Source organism: Aspergillus steynii (genome assembly GCF_002849105.1).
Source record: "Aspergillus steynii IBT 23096 chromosome Unknown P170scaffold_6, whole genome shotgun sequence".
NCBI classification, from domain to species: domain Eukaryota; kingdom Fungi; phylum Ascomycota; class Eurotiomycetes; order Eurotiales; family Aspergillaceae; genus Aspergillus; species Aspergillus steynii.
In genome coordinates, this window is record NW_020194403.1 from 1,208,467 (window position 1) to 1,225,972 (window position 17,506).

Here is a 17,506-nt window from a genome sequence, read left to right on the forward strand (position 1 = left end):
AGGCCAGGCAGTTGCGGAGATTAATTATCGAAGGAGAAGCGCCAGTGTTCAAGCCCACTATGTCCACCTATCAGATGCCTGAGGCTGAGAAAGCAAGCCTGAATGTCGATCAGAAGCAGGCGATTGACAAAGTCATGAGTGCTCAAGACTATGCACTAGTTCTAGGAATGCCGGGAACTGGAAAAACAACAACCATTGCTCACATCATTCGCGCTCTGGTGGCGCAAGGCAAAAGCGTGCTCTTGACCTCGTACACGCACACTGCGGTCGATAACATTCTACTGAAAATTCGGAATGACAACATACGCATTCTTCGAATCGGGGCAGCTGCCAAGGTGCATCCTGATGTTCATGAATTTGCTGACCTTGCAGCCACCCCTAAAACCACGATGGAAGAGCTGAAAGCAGCCTATGAAGACTCTCAGGTGGTCGCCACAACCTGTCTGGGAGTCAGCCACAACATCTTTAGTCAACGCACATTCGACTATTGCATTGTTGACGAAGCATCTCAAATCACGCTCCCGGTGTGTCTTGGGCCCATCAGGATGGCGAGTACCTTCATCCTTGTCGGCGATCACTACCAATTGCCCCCGCTGGTCCAGAACAAGGAGGCTCAGGAAGGCGGTCTTGACGTCAGTCTCTTTAAGCTACTCTCGGATTCCCACCCTCAATCTGTCGTCAATCTGGAACATCAATACCGAATGTGTGAGGAGATTATGCTTCTATCTAACACTCTCATTTACTCGGGTCACCTGAAATGCGGCACCCAAGAAGTCGCAGCACGCTCCCTGAGCATCCCCCATATGGCCGGGCTCAAGCAACATCATAGTGACCATTATTCCACATCCAGCCAGCGACAGCTTTGTCTAGGCGCGAGTCATGGCCGTTGCTGGCTACGTGACCTGCTTGATCCCGGCGCCAAAACCCGCTTGGTCAACACCGACAAATTGGCCACGCCTGCTCGGGATGTTGCGACTGGATCGCGCATTGTGAATCCTACGGAGGCGACGCTTTGCGCTCAGCTCGTTGAGGCGTTCGTCTCCAGTGGCATCCCCGCCCGCAGTATAGGAGTCATCACATTTTACCGGAGCCAGCTTTCCCTTCTGAAACAAAACCTTCGCCACCTCATCCCTGACCTTGAAATGCACACCGCGGATAAGTTCCAGGGTCGAGACAAGGAAGTAGTGATACTCAGCTGCGTACGAAGCAATGCTGACAAGCACGTCGGTGACCTGCTCCGGGATTGGCGACGAGTAAATGTCGCCTTCACTCGTGCACGAACAAAGCTTCTTGTCGTGGGAAGCAAAAGCACCCTCCGTGACGGCAACGAGCTGCTCGGCAAATATGTGAAGCTGGTGGAAGAGCGAGGATGGGTTTACGACTTACCACGGGATGCTGTGGAGAACCACCACTTTGAGTTCGAAAACCTCACGCACACCCAACCTCGTCTGCAGGGAGGATCAACCCCTAGCCCGCAAAAGAGCTCCTCACCCCACAAGAAGGCGTCAGTTCGCAACCCTTTAAGTCCCCTTGGAGGGCGCCAGGCTCCTCAAGGCGGCATGAAGAAACCTGCTAAGAAGGGCATGAAACTGCTCAGCGGGAACAACGTTTTGGGCAATCGGCCTGTCCTGCAGGATGTTGTAAATGACATGATTGGGTGACAGTTACACTAATATCTGTTTTCGAATTATTGTTTGGCATACGCCTTTAGGCTGGGTATCTCTTGGTTTGCACAACTGGAGTTTTTATGGATTGGGTTACTGGAAGTTGAAGTCGCTTGAGCGGACATTTTGGATAGTGTGGTTTTATAATGTATTGGCATAGCATTAGTTTGAATATGAATGACATCACATCTCAATTCACGTCTCCAAAGTCGAAGCCCCCACGTATTCCCAGCAGACAAAAGGCCGATGTTTAATGGATTGCGAGCCCGCCGGCTTATCCTGCTCGCCACCTTCCGAGTCATCCACCATGTTTGTCGGCGGCAAGGTCATGATCGTATACCCATCTTTCCCATCGACAACATCTCTTCCAAGCGCACTTGCTGAAAGAGCAAACCAAGCGGACGAAGCGGGGGCATAACGTCCGATTTCTTGTCTGTAACCGGCGATAAATTCGTCAATCGGCTTTCATATGGGAAAGGTATTTTTCAAGGAATCGAATAACATACAGTAAAGTGATAAAAAGCTGCATCACCCATTTCGGAGAAGCAAAGCCGTGCCATCTCAGACTGACTAGATCGGAAGACTCCGCGTCCTCCGCGTCGGGGACACTATACCGACATAGGTAGGGGTCGGTGTCGTCGTGCGACGAGACGAGAGATGATTGAAGCGTCACCATAGCAAGCCACTCGGAGAGTTCATTGCAGGAAACATTCAGGTCTTCTGTGGGACCTGCTTCTGTGTTGGTGGCGGATTTGAACGGCGGGACGAGAACATCGCGATGGTAGGTTCGCGATGGCTCGCAGTCGATGATGTGTGGATGGTTTCCTTTCAGAGATTGATCGTCTGCATTTGAGTTAGCAATCTCTGTCTATGATCGAAGTATGTTCGGGGAGAGTGACTACCTTGGGAGATCCCACCCGATTCCGATTGCAGGTCATAGAAGAGCCAAGCGACGGCGTGGTTGAGCACGTTCTTAAATGCCCAGACGATTCTCTCGAAACCTTTCTTGCCGTGGAGCATGGACGGTAGGCGCAGATTCAATTCCACCACTATTGATACTTGGTGAGTCTTTGCATTCCGATGAAGTGGAAAGGGAGAAGTCGGCGCGCGTACGATATCTTTCCTTGCCATGTTTTCTACCGCCGCTCCGGATCGGTTTCCCTGTGAGACCGGTTCGTTCGTATACCTCCTTTCCGAGTTCTAGACGGAGGATCCCTGGGGCCGGTTAGTATGTATAGGTGATTACTAGGAGGTCTTTTCAGGCACTACACACCATCTCTGAGAGAAAACACGTTATCCGAGCCTGATCGGCCTTCGGATATCATGAGAATGTTGCCTGTACAGGGTGTGAGAGGACATTTCACGGCAAGATTCCACGATCAACGGGAAACATGGGAGCTGGGGAATATACCAGACTTGATGTAAGTATTGAAAAACTCGCCCTCGATCAAAGCCGAGAGAGACATGAACACCCGAGCATATCGGAGTTTTTGCAATTTGGAGTCTACCGAACTCTCGATGGCCGCGTAAGCCTTCTCCGGGAGAAGGACCTCTACCTGGTCAGGGTTAGCAACAAGACTCCCAATCTATATAACAAGAGGCAACATACTGTATGCAAAAAGGAGTGACCTCCAATAGCCGAGAAAGGCAATCGTGTAGATGGAGGCTGCTTGGGGTCGACGAAGGACGGCAGTTCGGCCACAGTGGTGTAGCACTTTTCGCGCCTGGACGCGTCGTCGTCGAAGTCAAACATGGTTGGTTATTTTAATTCTATGAGAGCAGCGATACAGCAGTTGGTCACCGTCCAGCGCGGTAGTAGTAATAAAGGCGCGCTCGTCTCTGCCCGCCAGTGTGTTGAAAGGGCGGCACGGTTGGGCGATGTAAAATCTTTCCGCAATTTTTTGCCGCCGGAATCAGGATCAGTAGCTCAAAATGCCGATTTCAGATTATTGTGACAGATGACTGATAAAATTGGTTCTGCTGGGGAGGTGATTCCAGTCTACCGATCTGGGATTTGATGGGTTTTTTTGAATTCGAGAGGAACGAGGCCGCTGATTGGGCGAGCCAGTCGGAAGCCATCGTTGCATCTCAAGACGTCCTCCGGTCTTGCTCGCCGTCCGTCTGCAGTCTACATGGCATTGTTTGATGTTTCCGTGTCTTCGCAGTTGTTTCTCTACTCGTTGGCAGCAATTGGAGGTATTCAATGAAAAGTCAGGGATGTGACACCACATACAGCAGATCTATATATACCGACCCTAGAGCAGAGCATGCATCATGATCCAGAGCACTACTAAATCTTGACGGACCATAGACAAATTGATCAGTAGGTAGGGAGCTTTAAGAAAAGAAAGAAAAAAGAAGAGGCAATCTGGAGCCAGGAGTGAACGCGCATAGATGTTCAAGCCTCAGGCAGACAGGCAGAAGGGAGCCAAGCATCCAGGCATCCAGGTATTAAGGCACCAAGGCACCAAGGCACCGTCCCGGGCTCTTCTCCGCACTCCTCATCGGTCTTTCTTCGTCCTTTCATCTTCTGTCTTTCATCTGTCTTTCATCCGGCTCCCTCCCCCTTCCTCATTTTCTCTCCACGCTCCCTTCGCCTCAATTGCATGATCGCAACCTCAATCTGATCCGTCGTCTTTCCGTGTGAGAGCATTCCTCCACCTCCGCCGACCGCGGCCCCTCGGGGCATTCATGTGGCTTATAGCTGCCGCTATCGCTAGTCCACCAGCAGTCAAGAATCCGTGATGGCGCCTCCTCGACGGAACCTCCTACCAAAGGACCGTTTCGCATACTCTTTCGGCGGTCTCAAAACCCAGAGCTATCATGATCCTCTTTCCCGCGCCCCCGGATCCCACACGTGTGTTCCCGTCCCCATCTCCAGCTTAGCCATAGCAGTTGCGCGAACCGCTTAGCATGGAAGTCCCGAAGCCCCGGCTGATTTGTGTGATCTTCCTTGCTTTTGTTTTATCTGCAGGATCCGAACGATAGCATGGAATCCTACCGGTCAGCTCATCGCGACCGGCTCTGCAAACCGTACCCTTCGCATTTGGAACCCCGAGCGTGCGCAAGCCAAATATTCGACCGACCTTCGTGGCCACGCCGCGGGCATCGAGAAAGTCCTTTTCAACCCGGTCCGGGACTCGGAATTGGCCAGTTGCTCCACCGATGGTACTGTGCGCATCTGGGATGTTCGGTCTAAGTCCTGTGTGAGCCAGCTCGACGTTGGGGGCGAGGCGTTTACCATGTCCTGGTCCGCCGATGGAAGCGTGATGATGGTCGGAAGGAAGGTGAGTTATGCAACATCTCTCGTCTAGTGAGTTGGCTTGGGAAATGCTTTACTGAACCGCGCAAACCCTCTAGGACGATACCTTGGTCCCAATTTCCATTGAATCGCCCTCGACCCCGACGATCCTCGACGGAGCACCCACCACGACTACCTCTAATGCTGCATCGCTCAAAACCCCCGGCATCCCATCGATCTACAAGACCCTTGATTCGCACCCGCAATCGGTCCAGACCAACGCCACCACTTTCTCCAATCACATCTCTAGCCCTACCTCCCCCGATCTGCATCTCTTCGCCACGACAGGCGAAGGTACCGTCAAGGTCTTCTCCTACCCCTCCTTCAACGTCATGCACACCCTGAACGCCCACACATCGGCTTGCCTGGCCATCGCCCTCGCCCCGACGGGCCGGTACCTTGCCGTCGGCGGCAGCGACGCTCTGATCTCCCTCTGGGACACGACGGACTGGATCTGCCGCCGCACCGTATCAAGCAACAACGGCGGCGCGATCCGCGGCGTGAGTTGGAGCTTCGACGGCCGCTTCATCTGCGGCGCCTGCGACGAGGCGAATCATGGCGGCAACGGCATTGAGATTTTCCATGCCGAGACCGGCGAGAGCGTCTACACCGTTCCGACGGGCGGTGGTGCCAACTCAGGCATCCCTGCCGTGGCGTGGCATCCGTCGCGGTACTGGTTGGCATATTCGACCATGGGCGATGGCCCCGGAAGCTCGGGGGCTGGTGGGTTGAAGATCGTGGGTGCTGCGGGTGGTGGCTTGTAGAATGAGCCCCCCCCCTTTCTCTTTTCCTAGACTTTATTTCTTTCTGTATCAAAAGGGGGGTTGCCGTGTTTGTGATGTCGAGGTTCTATGTTCATGTTTATGATAGTTTCATGGGTATTCATCATCCCGGAGTTTGTTTTAGATGTCCTTTTAAATATATATTATATTTATTTGATCTCCAAAAACTCGATATCATGTAGTGGAATTGATTTGATTTCTAACATATCCTAACACCTCCTTTAAACTAGGAAGACTTAACTGAAAACCCGCCAACAAAATAGGATAAAACCCCGCACATGCATAGAGTATATGTGTAGATAGGAGATGTGGTATAAACTTATAACAGAAAGTAAAACACAAGGCAGTAAGTGTGCAATCAAAACAGACCCAAAGCCCCAAATGCAGCAACCACCTCCCGGTCGACATTGAGCAGCCATTCCTCCTGGAACCGTTGTTCTCCACCACATCCGACGATCAGGGAGCGGAGGCGCTCGCGAACAAAGTCGCGGATGTTGATCTTGTGCAGGATGTCGGCGTTATCCCACTCGCGCCGACGGATGTTCTCCGGCGCCTCGTGCTCCTCGGAGGTACCTGTCTCCGCGTTGTTCCAGTAGATCAGATGATCGCCGCTGCGCGGGTCGTTGGGGTCGCCTTCGGCCCCCTCGGCGAGTTCGGTGATGATGTCGGTCCAGATGTTCATGTAGGATTGGAGATGGGTGAGGATGTAGGCGGGGGGCTGGGAGTCGGGCCCGTTGAGGGTGAGGAGCTGAGTGAGGGCAAGCGCGTGGAGCTTCTTTTGGTTCGTGCTGCCGATGTTGTCGTAGTGGAAGAACCACTCGGTTAGGATCCAGGTGAGGGCTTGCTCGTCGGACGTCCCGGTGGCGGTTGACACGGCCGAGGCGAAGATCTTGGGGTGGGCCAGGGCCAGGCGAGCGAGGACAGAGAGGTAATCTGTTTCGACTACGCCGTAGACGGAGCTCTGTTTCCGGTTTGGTCCGGTGGTTTGACTGGCCTCGTGGGCGGAGTAGAGGCCCTCCAGGAGCGCGGGTAGAAAAGAGCTGTCGAGCAGCGAGCGGGTTATGACATTGTAGGTGTTTTCGCTTCCGCCGTCCACGGCTTCGGCGCCGCGGATCATGAGTTCCACGAGACGTGGCACGATACCAAGGCGCTGCTTGGTGGTAGATTTCAACAGGGCTTCAAAGGAGGCGAGCAGGGGAAGACGAATGCGATCGCTCAGTATTTCCTGGGGTGCGAGGAAGATGTAAGACTCGGCGATCTGGAGTGCCTGAGGGGCACTGTCCGTCGCCGCTTCGAGGATAGGGAAAAGAGCAGGAATAAGGCCGAGTATTTCAGGAGACGCGGGAGTGGGAGTCTGCATCAGAATGGCAGACCATAATTCCAAAGCCTCGTCTAGAAGATACACGATGGTTTCCTAGAAGCTAGTCAGCAAGACTGAGATACCCGATGATAGGGGAGGAGCGCGACATACAGAGCCTGGTTCGACCGAATTCTGGATGAGAGGAAGAATGAGCGAGTGATATCTGGCGGACTCTTGTTTGAGAGAGTGTATCAGAGAAGAAAGAAGAGTAAGAATGGCCTGCTTCATCAAATGCTCCTCGCCGGATTCCTCCCATAGTGGAGGCAACAAGGCGAGAATTTGATCGGAGAAGGGGGCAATCTGGGAGAGTATTAGCATCTTCACTGTCGACTGCAAGCCATTGGAAACATACATGATCTTCCATCTTTACCACCGCAGTGCGGACTGTGTCCAAAAGACCCATCTTGATCTCCGAGAGCTCTACCTCTTGTACTAGAGACATCAAGTTCTGGAGCACGGACGGCGCATATGGCATGAACCCAGCAGGGGAGAACTCGAAAGGATCAAGCACGCTTTTGAGCTGTCGACCAGCAGTGATCCGAACAACTAGATCATTTAGCGGGTCTTCCTTGTTGAGCAAATGCTGGAAGATCTGGTAAATCGCATCTTTGTTCAGTTCGCTCGGTTTGACAGGAACCCATTGGCCCAGCAAGATTGCGATTCTTCTCCGAAGGACGTTATAGCCCTGCTCCTGCAGCTGGACTTCCGGAACGAGCGTCGTCTGCAAGAAATCATTGAAGTCTAAGTGCTGTTCCAAACTTGCGGCGGCCAATCCAATGGCTGAGTATAAAGAATCCTTCAACAATACATCGCGCTTTTCAAGGCCTGTGGTGGGCGTTTCGTTAACATCGAACCTCCAAAACAAACCACGAGGCGTGATACTTACTTGCAAATGAGTAAAACACACTTAGAAGTCGGGGAATGAGCAGATCCTTGAAATGGATCACCAGGTCGAGGAAGAGCTTTTCGGAACACGATCGGATAGAGAACTCCCAGGCGTCAGAGATATCCTCCTCTTTTCTCTCCCATTCCTCGGGGTCTTCCTCCCATTCTTGAAAGTCGTTTTTCCTAAACCGGAAGAATTGCGTGACAAGCAGTTCCATAACAATGACCACAAAGTCGTGCGTAAAGAGTTGCGATTTGACGAGCTCGACAGAAGCCTTTTTCTCCTCTTTGTCTTGCGGGGTTTGGTACTTGAAGGTCTGGGCTGGGTTGAACGCCATTTTCGAGCAGGCTCTTATCAACAGCAAAGCCCTGAGGCCTGTCTTTTCCATCAGCGACTTTCCTTCCGGTTCACCACCGGCCCCTAGTTGGTCATAGTTCTCGCCTAGTTTGGCCACCAATGTCCAATAAGATTGCACAAGAGCAATGCTGTCCGGAAGCAGGGCAAAGGATGCAGGCCGGTCTTTGGCCATCTCAACATGAAGTTTGGAAAGCTGCAACAGGTGTTTTTCGGTTGCCCTGTGCACCGATTCGGGGATACTGACGGATCCATTAATGAACCCCAAAAATCTACTGAAATGAGAGTGAGTCAGTACCCAGAATTGGCGGACATCATTGTCTCGACTGGGGTGCTCGAATCCAGCAATAACCAGACGCCGAATGACCTTGAGACAGACAAGACTTTGCTCTATCGCTTCTAGCAACGATCCCTCGTCCGCACCGCCTTGTTCCAAAGAAGTAGCCCACGTATTTACTTTATCCACGTATATGCCACCCAGGAGATGGAATATTTCCGGAGCAACAGACTGGAGGTTTGCCCTCGTCCTAAGCATCTTAGCTGTTGATAGCTCCTTTATTATCTGGAGGATTATGACCAGGGTTCGTGGCAACTGTATCGGGTTGGCGCCGGGCTGGGTTGAGGAGCGGAGGAAGGTAATGAGCGAGGAGATTCCATCGGGCCTGGATCAAGCTGTTAGACAGGACTCCGCGACACAAAGGTGCATGAAGCTAAGACATACCAGTCATGAGGAAATTCGTAACGCATGATTTTAGCGATCATCAACGCATTGTGAAGGGCTAAGAGAGGAGCGGGCTCGACGAGACCAGCGTGGAGAGCCCTGGTCTTTATGTGGTCCTTTTCCTCCTTCTTAATGGCACTTTTTGTGAATTAGTTTACCTCCGAGGATGGAAAACCGAAAGCTTTCGAGCACACCTACTTTGTCGCGGTCTTTCGCCAATATTTGTCGATGCCGTTCTTCAATTGGATAATGGACATGTATCGAACTTCGGCGGGCACAGAATGATCCAGGAAAACATCCTACCATAGACAATCCATTAGCAATGAATCCGAGAAGAGATATGGAAGATGGCTTTAAAATACCTGAAGGTAGGAATGATACTGTTCCTGCTTCTCCCAATGCTGGAGCTGCTTAGTCCCGGTCTGGACCTGCTGCTGCGTTGAACTAGCAGCCAGGACCAGAGCACTGAGGACATTGTGCTGCGTCAATGGGTTTGACTCGCCCGGAAGCTCAACGACGTGAGCCATGATGAAGGACGCAGGAGATGGATAGTATGGAGATTGACACTCAAGCCAATGTCGGCGAAGACAGGAACCCCAAAGACTTCCCAATACTCGGTATGCAAATAAATGCCGGGTCTTTGAAGCCCCGTCTTGCTGTCGAGGGCAAATCGATCGTCAAGGGGGAACGAGCTGGGCCAGCAGGAAGACCGCCTCAGTCGTTAGCTTGTTTGTACCTTCATTGTCCGCTCCCCGCCCGCGGCGGGATGTATCGGGAAAGAGCTGTTCCGCTCCGGCAGAACCCTAGGGCTGGACCCCGGAGACTAGTCCCCATCGGGCTGCCCAGTTAGGGCTTGCAGGGACCCTTGGAATGCTCCATGTCGATGATATCATTTCCAGAACTTCAGATCTTGCCATGCCAGGTTCGATTCCAGAACATCGCTTGCGGGTGGGTATTCGATCTCAGATTCTGCCCGATGCAGGCAAATTACATGCCTATGATGTTGTCAACTGCTATGATGTTGTCTGATGCAATGCTCCAAAGAACGCCCAGCAGAGATGCTGTCAACGTATTTAAAGTGCAGTGACCTGCTACCTGTTCAGAGATAAACACACTCTCCAACTCTCTACATCTTGAATACATTATCACCTCCATTCTCAAGTTTCCCATTTACTTTCCACATAAATCCTCTTAAAAATGTCCGACAAGATGCATTTGGCTGCTCGCGCTGAGCAGGACCTCAACAGCTACCAGGCCAAACAGGGCCTTGGCCCTAAGAGTGACTCCAGTATGTTGCCACCTTTTGACGCGGTATATTCGCACGAGTAATTCTCTAACGCACAGCAGCCCTGGAGTCTGGTGTCAACGAGATGGTCGACAAGAAGTTCGAGCAACGCACTGACGTTAAGACCGGAAGAGCTGCTGGTGCTACCGGAAGCAACCGCAAGCCTATTCCCGAGGACGAGGGTGGTACCCGTGACGACCGCGGCCGGTGAGTTTTTTTCTTGTCGGTTCCTCAATGTCATACAATTCCATTCTAATTCATAACCAGGCTGGCCCAGGCTGGGGAGTACGAAGGCAAGGGCGGACCCGAGGACAAAGTGAAGATCCAGTCTGAGCGTCGTCCTGGGGACCAGGACACGCTGAACCTTCAGGATATGAAGCGTGAGGGTATCGCGTCCTAAAATCTGATGTATAATGTATTGTAATGTTTGTTATGAAGCGCAAGAGAAAGCATGTTATGAGTATATAGTAATATCAGCATTCTCGGAAGTGTTCCTTTGTTATTCCGGTTCAGTCTTCGGAACTGTATAGAATATCAGTACTTATTTCGTACTCCGTACTGGTGTATAAAGCAGCCCCCCAAAGTATGGACCCACCACCTTGCACATATAGGATGCACTTGTGCTGCTCGCCCCTACGCTTAAACCCTTTTTCAAAGTCTTTTACAGAGTATACCATGTCTAGGTTATTTAAACCCACACCAACATGGCTCAAGCCGATAGTCCCGGGCCAATTGAGACCAGACTCTTCATCAACAATGAGGTATGAACTATACTTCCCCCTCCCCTTGGTTTTGCTATCATCATCCGGCGACTTACTCTGGATACCTTGGGGCCTATAGTTCCAACCAGGTGCCGATGGAAAGGTTTTCAACTTGATCAATCCGTATACGCAGGAGATCGTCCCACAAGGTAAAGCTACACCGCCATTATAGCACTTGACAGGGCCTGACCACCTTCTATAGTCCACGAAGCCGGAGAGCAAGATGTGAACAAGGCCGTCGCAGCGGCCAAAGCCGCGTTTCCTACCTGGCGAGACCTTTCTCCGGCTGAAAGAGGCGTTCATCTGCGTAAAATGGCAGAGTTGATTCGGGAATCGCAGCCTGAGCTGGCTCGCTTAGAATCTATATCGACGGGAAAGCCCGTATCGAGCTACTTCGATGCAAAAATAGCCGAGGGTTATTTCTCTTATTTCGCTGAAGCCGGGTGGAACGTCCAAGGTTCTTCCAGCTTAAACACTCCTGGCAATCTCAACCTCACCGTGAAGCAGCACTACGGTGTGGTAGCATGTATCATTCCGTGGAATATCCCAATAGGATTTTTTGCCTTAAAGCTTGCCCCAGCGCTGGCAGCTGGTAACACAGTGGTTTTGAAAAGCAGCGAAAAAGCACCGCTGACTGTGAGTCTTATCTGAACTCATGCTTCTCACCTGGGGTATCACTGACAAAGGCTTCTTCGTTTGGCTAGTCGGCCTTCGCAGCCAAACTGGCCGTAAAGGCCGGTTTCCCTCCAGGCGTGATCAATGTGATATCCGGCTTCGGGTCCCCAGCCGGGAGCACGCTGGCATCCCACATGGATGTGCGTTGCCTCAGCTTCACGGGGTCGACGCGCACCGGCCAGAAAATCCAGGCCGCGGCAGCCATGTCCAACATGAAGACCGTCCACTTGGAACTAGGTGGCAAATCTCCCGCCATCGTATTCGAGGACGCAGACCTGGAAAGCGCGGCTCAGCAGACCCAATTCAGCATCCAACTTATGAGCGGGCAGTCTTGCATGGCGAACTCGCGCATCTATGTCCAGGAGTCTGTCGCCGAGAAATTCCGAACGCTCTTCAAGGAGAACTTCAGCGCTGCCGCAAACCTCGGAAATCCCCTGGATCCGAGCATATCCCATGGACCGCAGGTGGACAAGATCCAATATGATCGAGTGAAGACTTTCCTTGCCGTTGGAGAGAAGGACGGTAAGCTCACTATGGGTGGAGACGGTAGAGATGGCCTCTTCATCAAGCCAACCGTCTTTGAAAATGATTCGCAGATCATGAAAGAGGAGATATTCGGCCCTGTTGTGGTGATAAATACGTTCTCAACGGAGGCAGAGGCCATCGAAAAGGCTAGTAATATAGAATTCGGCCTGTATGTTTCCGTCTTCACCAGGAATCTCGATCGTGCCGTGCGCTTTTCTAAGTTGCTTGAGGCCGGTACCTTTGGTATCAACTGCACGAGCCCCAGCATCGCTAATGATATGCCGTTTGGAGGCTTTAAGATGAGTGGCCTTGGTCGGGAAGGGTTTATGCATGGTTTGTACAGTTATCTCGAGACGAAGACCATATTGATCAAGATGGGCGCATGACGAACTCATAGGGTGTGTAATTTGGGCCGCAGTTACCAAGAAGCTTTAGTATCTTGGGGAAAAGGTTATATGTACATAGCCTCAATGGAGAAATTTGAGGATCATCAACCCCCGGTAGTCGGTAACTGAGAATGAGACTGGCGTAGCCGAATGGCCAACTTTGTGAAGTCAATTTTGGATAAGATTTCAGGCCGTGCAACTGGAATAGTAAAACATGGCATGTCCCATGATTTGCGTAGTCATTGGGGCTTATTTACTCCTTCTCACGTAGCGCATATGTACAGGATTCCTTCCATGTTCATACCCTAGAATTGTCCTAGTACAAACTCCATGAAGATTCCAGTGGCCGATCCAATAAGCGGCAATGTCAGTGAACTGCCGGCATTGGCAGTAGATTCGGGGGAAGCGGAAATGGCCGAGGATCTTCCATTGAGAGATGCCTTCCTGGTCGCTGTCACGTCTTCATTGTAGCCACTCTTGGTATCGTAAGGGAAAGGACTCGTATAGTTGAAGGTAGGCTTGGTGCCCTTGTAGGTTTCCTTGACAATATCAAGAATTCCGTGGCCAGCAGAACATTCTCCCTCTGTTAAGGGGATGGGCCACTCCGGTGAATATTCAGAGTAATCACCGTTAGACATCGGGCCGGGATATGTTTCATTGAGGTGAAGGTGTGTAGTGTCAACGTTATAATTAACATAGCCGGTTTTATTTGCCACGATCTCAAGCAGATTAGCGCCGCAGTCCCAGCGGCCAAGAGATGGCAGACCCCAGTTGGCGGACATAGTTGCGATGACCGAATAGTGAGTGTAGAACGTATCGTCCTTGGTACCCTTGAGGTTGTCCGGGATGGCACCACCCAGAAGAATACTAAAGATTCTGTTGCCTTTTGTATACGTATTGTCTTCATCGAAGGTCAACAGAACCAGAGTGTTATCCATAAAATAGGAATTTTTGAGAAGGGGTGTCATCCAGTTACGCTCCCACTTGGCGGCAAAGGTAATGTTGGTATCATGCGCATCGTTCGTCATGTTGGGGGTCACAAAAGCCCATTGGGGCAGCTTCTTGTTCTCAAGATCATCGTCAAAGTGAGTGAAGTTCTTGATTTGACGCAAACGAGTGCTGTTCTCGGTGACCGAGTCGTACAAGACTAAAGGATTGTGCTTGCGCACATAGTCATTGGCCTTCGTTTCTTGGTTTTTGTAGTCGTTTCCCTGGAACCCAGGATAAGGCATGTGCTCTTGATATTCGCCCCAAGCAATCTGTTTCGTGTCAAGAAGATCGGCAATCGTCGACACATTCGAAGGGATTTGATTGTAATCGTCATTGTCCATGCCGAACGTGTCACCTCCGGCGGCAGCACAGTAGTTCGGCTCGGACGGATGCGTAGTGGCATAGAAGTTGGTCCTATTATGGGTTAAGAGTTGAATTCACAGGCGTGGGGGAATAATATTACAGGGTGATTCCCTGCGAAGCAAGCCATTGCTTGTTTTCGTCTTCCTCGGCATCCTCGTAATCCTTTAAACCACTTACGTTAGTAACTGGGTCGCACGAACTGCGGCGTGTCACGTACGATGTTTTCGAGCCACACTTGAACGAAACGATCAAATGCGAGACCTTTCACATTGGAAACCGGGGAGTGCGGCTCGGTAGAAGCAGCAGCAGCTTCAATCTCCGACTGCGACGGTTTCTTCTCGGTTCCAGTCCGCGCGTAGGCCACAGAAGCCGCAAGAAGTGCTGTAACGACGGACTTCATTTCGACTCGAGCTTTTCTTCCCAGGCGATCGCCGTACTGATGCGAGAATGGGGCGAGTAGGGGAAAGGGCAGCGAGGGGAAGACGAGTCTTTATACGTCAAAGTGGCAAGGATTCTATTTCCTGGGACCATGTGCCATGTGCACGAGACAAGATGGAAAAGACCGGGAATCGGACCCCAAGGTAGTATCCACTACGAAGAGGAAGCAGAGGTTTGTACCTTTGTATTCCTAGGATGCAAAATCACGCGGCCAGAATAAAAGATCTCATTCGACGATTGCTTGCCCTAGGGGTCGAAGCAAACAAGAGCTAGATAAAAGGGCTAGAATGAAAGACAGTAATGATAGGCAGTCGTTCCGTGGCACAGAAAGATGAGTCCGCATTCCCGAAGCTTGCTTTCCTTCCTTCCATGACCAAATAAGCTGGGAGCCATTCAGAAAGCGCAGGCCGTGAAGGTACGAGGGAGTTCGGAATGGGGAGTTGGAATGGGGAGTAGTGGCGGGGAGGAGCGAAGAAGAGCGGGCTGGGCAAATGCTTGGTCGCGACCAGGCCTGCACGTGCCGGGGGTGGCCGACGCGAGAGGCTGGACAAATGGAGGGGAAAGTGCGGCCACCGGTGTAACCCTTCCACACCTGACAGTAGCACGGCGATCAGGGATGTACATACCTTCGTGACTAAACGCCGGTTTTGAACTCGTCAACAACGAAGTAGTTGGACACAGGCTTTCGTGCAGTGCCTTAAGTGCCTTGAGAGTCGAATGTACATATTTCATGGTGGTGATGCTCGTACGCGGCGAAAGAACTTCATTGTACGCATACCGCATGCGCATAATACCGCTACTACATTCACCATGGTCTGTCTGCCAAGTCCTCATTGAGCACCACGATTGACGCCGTACAGTACCAAGGACCTAGGATCCAGGGGCCCCGAGAGAGTGTGATGCTGAAGATATCAGCTGGACTACAGAGTAGAAGCCGATCGCGGCTTCCTCTTTCGGGCGGCCGCGGCCAGGGTCACGTGGGCGCCCGTCAACCTCGGCAGGTCCCAATCTGGGGAACCGACCGGCGCCTTGACTTATCGCATGCTTCACTGATCTCCACGGACGTCGACTCAACGGCAGGCCCTCCTCGTGCATTCCGCAATTTGTCTCACCTTATTATCGACCTCCCGCTCTCGTGACACCTCTTCCGCCCAGAAAAACACCATGATTATACCATGAGCACGACAAACTTTGCCGCTGCTCAGGAGCGGGTCCTTGAACGCCGCCGTCTACGTGAGGCCGAAGCTCGCGCCAGGCTTGCGGAGCAACAACGGGCGTCGCCAGTTAACCATCCCGCGCTTCAACGGCTCCCTTACCCGTTGAGTCGTCTCCCACAATCCGGCCTGTCGTTATGGAATGCGATCAAAGGCCGCGAGGGCATGAGGCCGGCCTTTCGGGTCGGTCAAGTCGATGCCGAACTGCTGGACGAGGAATTACTGGGCTTGCTCAAAGGTCAGGTCGGGGAGGCCTTGAAATACTTCGGGGTATGATGACCTATCTCCCGAGCCCCGAGTGTGGGTTCGGTATAACTCTACGTGTTCTCGTTACTGACCCCGTGGAATGCCAGCCTCAAATGCGAGAGGACTGGTCTCATGAAATCCAATTTGCTCTCCGCGCCATATTGTTTAAACTTTCGATCTGGGACCACGATGCTTCGTATGGGGCTGCTTTACAAAACCTAAAATACGTCGATAGCCGCAGCAAAGGCCCCGTTCATTCCACCCCGACCAGATGGCAAAAGACCCTGTATGGCTTACTTACGGTTGGCGGCCGCTATGCATGGGATAAATGGGAAAGTTGGTTGATCAACCAGGAGGGTGGCTACGATGAGGTAAGGACTCAGCTGTACTTCGCATATTAAGTTCCATCCATACTCACTTCAGCAGCCATCGCAAGAGGTTCGTGTGCTTTCACGCATGACGGACCTAGTTTCCACGACACATTCGATCGCGGCCTTTACTTCGTTCTGCGTATTCCTCGTCAACGGCCGATATCGAACACTAGTCGACCGAATCCTTCGCATTCGTCTCACACCTCCTTCTGCACAGGCAAGCCGCGAAGTGTCGTTCGAATACCTGAACCGGCAACTTGTGTGGCACGCTTTTACTGAGTTCCTCCTCTTTCTGCTACCGCTTGTGGGCATCAGCCGATGGAGGCGCTGGTTGTCTAGAGCCTGGCGCAAGACAGTATCTACACTCAAATCGAGTGGGGATGACGATGATGAGCAGGTCCGGAAACAGGGTGAATTGGCGTTTCTTCCCGAAAGGACTTGCGCGATCTGCTATAAAGACAATAACCCGACTTCTACCACGGAGAATGAGGTGATGGCTGCGTCAACTTCGGCCGGAATCATTGGCTCAGCTCAAACCGATATCACCAATCCTTACGAAACGATTCCGTGTGGCTGCGTGTATTGTTTCGTGTGTCTGGTCCAGAAGTTGGAGGGCGAAGAAGGCCAAGGCTGGGTCTGTCTTCGTTGTGGGGAGATCGTCAAGAAATGCAAGCCCTGGAATGGCGATGTCCTCGAGGAAGCTCGGCCTCAATCAAGCTCCGGAAAGGTTGTCGGGTTCGCTGTCAACGACGGGGATGACGGAGTGGGTGCAAATGCCGGCGAGCCTGAGAAAGGAGGTGAACATCCCATGGGACGATCAAGTCCGTTGCAGGATCTGAGCTCAGACGAAGCTCTCGGCGAGTCCAATCATTGGTCCACTATCGACAAGGACCTCGCTGAAGATGGGCCCGAGGGCCAAACAGACGAGGCAAGATGAAGAATGGGATTGGCTCTGATGATCGAGTTGAAGGCCCCTTGCTATGTAGCCAGACTACAGATGGCCGCCCCCATTCTCACTATATTTCATGCATTATAATTTCCGATAGCGAGTGCTAGAAGCTCAGCTCTGTTTGAATATACCCGAAAATGGCGAGTTCCTAGTATTGCTGGGATACAAATCAAGCAGTACGTAGCACTGCGTACTTCGTAGAGCGCGGCGAGCTCCACCGGATGGATCTCCCCCA

General features: G+C 52.0%; 7 protein-coding genes across 7 annotated transcripts; 4 read left to right on the forward strand and 3 right to left on the reverse strand.

Moving 5' to 3' along the window:
- Positions 1-1,848: 1,848 nt before the first annotated feature.
- Positions 1,849-3,658, reverse strand: P170DRAFT_511434 (ribonuclease P protein subunit p40). The gene is made up of 7 exons (XM_024854891.1): positions 3,274-3,658; positions 3,076-3,220; positions 2,938-3,000; positions 2,778-2,879; positions 2,567-2,713; positions 2,171-2,507; positions 1,849-2,097 (listed from the first exon to the last, which is right to left on the reverse strand). Exons 1-7 carry the CDS (start codon positions 3,415-3,417, stop codon positions 1,860-1,862), a joined length of 1,176 nt encoding a protein of 391 aa, XP_024702052.1. The 5' UTR covers positions 3,418-3,658; the 3' UTR covers positions 1,849-1,859.
- A 551-nt stretch (positions 3,659-4,209) lies between these two features.
- P170DRAFT_438451 (WD repeat-containing protein) lies at positions 4,210-5,840 on the forward strand. The gene is made up of 3 exons (XM_024849603.1): positions 4,210-4,521; positions 4,639-4,951; positions 5,025-5,840. The coding sequence occupies exons 1-3, from the start codon at positions 4,409-4,411 to the stop codon at positions 5,727-5,729; spliced, it is 1,131 nt and encodes a 376-aa protein (XP_024702053.1). The 5' UTR covers positions 4,210-4,408; the 3' UTR covers positions 5,730-5,840.
- Positions 5,841-5,995: 155 nt separating this feature from the next.
- On the reverse strand, positions 5,996-9,786 carry P170DRAFT_412015 (putative importin 11). The gene is made up of 7 exons (XM_024846919.1): positions 9,431-9,786; positions 9,267-9,367; positions 9,069-9,206; positions 7,994-9,009; positions 7,460-7,932; positions 7,219-7,407; positions 5,996-7,161 (listed from the first exon to the last, which is right to left on the reverse strand). The coding sequence occupies exons 1-7, from the start codon at positions 9,593-9,595 to the stop codon at positions 6,106-6,108; spliced, it is 3,138 nt and encodes a 1,045-aa protein (XP_024702054.1). The 5' UTR covers positions 9,596-9,786; the 3' UTR covers positions 5,996-6,105.
- Positions 9,787-9,986: 200 nt separating this feature from the next.
- Positions 9,987-10,814, forward strand: P170DRAFT_511437 (uncharacterized protein). The gene is made up of 3 exons (XM_024854892.1): positions 9,987-10,356; positions 10,416-10,560; positions 10,621-10,814. The coding sequence occupies exons 1-3, from the start codon at positions 10,266-10,268 to the stop codon at positions 10,751-10,753; spliced, it is 369 nt and encodes a 122-aa protein (XP_024702055.1). The 5' UTR covers positions 9,987-10,265; the 3' UTR covers positions 10,754-10,814.
- A 243-nt stretch (positions 10,815-11,057) lies between these two features.
- On the forward strand, positions 11,058-12,857 carry P170DRAFT_498697 (aldehyde dehydrogenase; the record flags this gene model as incomplete). The annotated part of the gene is made up of 4 exons (XM_024854139.1): positions 11,058-11,114; positions 11,194-11,263; positions 11,317-11,750; positions 11,819-12,857. 4 exons carry the CDS (start codon positions 11,058-11,060, stop codon positions 12,698-12,700), a joined length of 1,443 nt encoding a protein of 480 aa, XP_024702056.1. The 3' UTR covers positions 12,701-12,857.
- P170DRAFT_457242 (acid phosphatase PHOa) lies at positions 12,826-14,499 on the reverse strand. The gene is made up of 3 exons (XM_024851703.1): positions 14,271-14,499; positions 14,154-14,215; positions 12,826-14,104 (listed from the first exon to the last, which is right to left on the reverse strand). Exons 1-3 carry the CDS (start codon positions 14,451-14,453, stop codon positions 13,006-13,008), a joined length of 1,344 nt encoding a protein of 447 aa, XP_024702057.1. The 5' UTR covers positions 14,454-14,499; the 3' UTR covers positions 12,826-13,005.
- Positions 14,500-15,540: 1,041 nt separating this feature from the next.
- Positions 15,541-17,404, forward strand: P170DRAFT_387650 (pex2/pex10/pex12 family protein). Its single transcript, XM_024845816.1, has 3 exons — positions 15,541-15,975; positions 16,059-16,322; positions 16,378-17,404. The coding sequence occupies exons 1-3, from the start codon at positions 15,667-15,669 to the stop codon at positions 17,257-17,259; spliced, it is 1,455 nt and encodes a 484-aa protein (XP_024702058.1). The 5' UTR covers positions 15,541-15,666; the 3' UTR covers positions 17,260-17,404.
- The last annotated feature ends 102 nt before the right edge of the window (positions 17,405-17,506 follow it).

Bases quoted from the DNA above. Each gene is read 5' to 3' on its own strand.
- P170DRAFT_511434 (XM_024854891.1), bottom strand. From the start codon at position 3,417: ATGTTTGACTTCGACGACGACGCGTCCAGGCGCGAAAAGTGCTACACC. The intron at 2,508-2,566 runs GTAGTCACTCTC...ACTCAAATGCAG, and splicing joins ATCGGGTGGGATCTCCCAAG to ACGATCAATCTCTGAAAGGA. The intron at 2,098-2,170 runs GTATGTTATTCG...CGCCGGTTACAG, and splicing joins CAGCTTTTTATCACTTTACT to ACAAGAAATCGGACGTTATG.
- P170DRAFT_438451 (XM_024849603.1), top strand. From the start codon at position 4,409: ATGGCGCCTCCTCGACGGAACCTCCTACCAAAGGACCGTTTCGCATAC. The intron at 4,522-4,638 runs GTGTGTTCCCGT...TTTTATCTGCAG, and splicing joins CGCGCCCCCGGATCCCACAC to GATCCGAACGATAGCATGGA. The intron at 4,952-5,024 runs GTGAGTTATGCA...CAAACCCTCTAG, and splicing joins TGATGATGGTCGGAAGGAAG to GACGATACCTTGGTCCCAAT.
- P170DRAFT_412015 (XM_024846919.1), bottom strand. From the start codon at position 9,595: ATGGCTCACGTCGTTGAGCTTCCGGGCGAGTCAAACCCATTGACGCAG. The intron at 7,408-7,459 runs GTATGTTTCCAA...ATACTCTCCCAG, and splicing joins TGGTAAAGATGGAAGATCAT to ATTGCCCCCTTCTCCGATCA. The intron at 7,162-7,218 runs GTATGTCGCGCT...ACTAGCTTCTAG, and splicing joins ATTCGGTCGAACCAGGCTCT to GAAACCATCGTGTATCTTCT.
- P170DRAFT_511437 (XM_024854892.1), top strand. From the start codon at position 10,266: ATGTCCGACAAGATGCATTTGGCTGCTCGCGCTGAGCAGGACCTCAAC. The intron at 10,357-10,415 runs GTATGTTGCCAC...AACGCACAGCAG, and splicing joins TGGCCCTAAGAGTGACTCCA to CCCTGGAGTCTGGTGTCAAC. The intron at 10,561-10,620 runs GTGAGTTTTTTT...ATTCATAACCAG, and splicing joins ACCCGTGACGACCGCGGCCG to GCTGGCCCAGGCTGGGGAGT.
- P170DRAFT_457242 (XM_024851703.1), bottom strand. From the start codon at position 14,453: ATGAAGTCCGTCGTTACAGCACTTCTTGCGGCTTCTGTGGCCTACGCG. The intron at 14,216-14,270 runs GTACGTGACACG...AGTGGTTTAAAG, and splicing joins AAGTGTGGCTCGAAAACATC to GATTACGAGGATGCCGAGGA. The intron at 14,105-14,153 runs GTAATATTATTC...AACCCATAATAG, and splicing joins GCTTCGCAGGGAATCACCCT to GACCAACTTCTATGCCACTA.
- P170DRAFT_387650 (XM_024845816.1), top strand. From the start codon at position 15,667: ATGAGCACGACAAACTTTGCCGCTGCTCAGGAGCGGGTCCTTGAACGC. The intron at 15,976-16,058 runs GTATGATGACCT...GTGGAATGCCAG, and splicing joins AGGCCTTGAAATACTTCGGG to CCTCAAATGCGAGAGGACTG. The intron at 16,323-16,377 runs GTAAGGACTCAG...TCACTTCAGCAG, and splicing joins AGGAGGGTGGCTACGATGAG to CCATCGCAAGAGGTTCGTGT.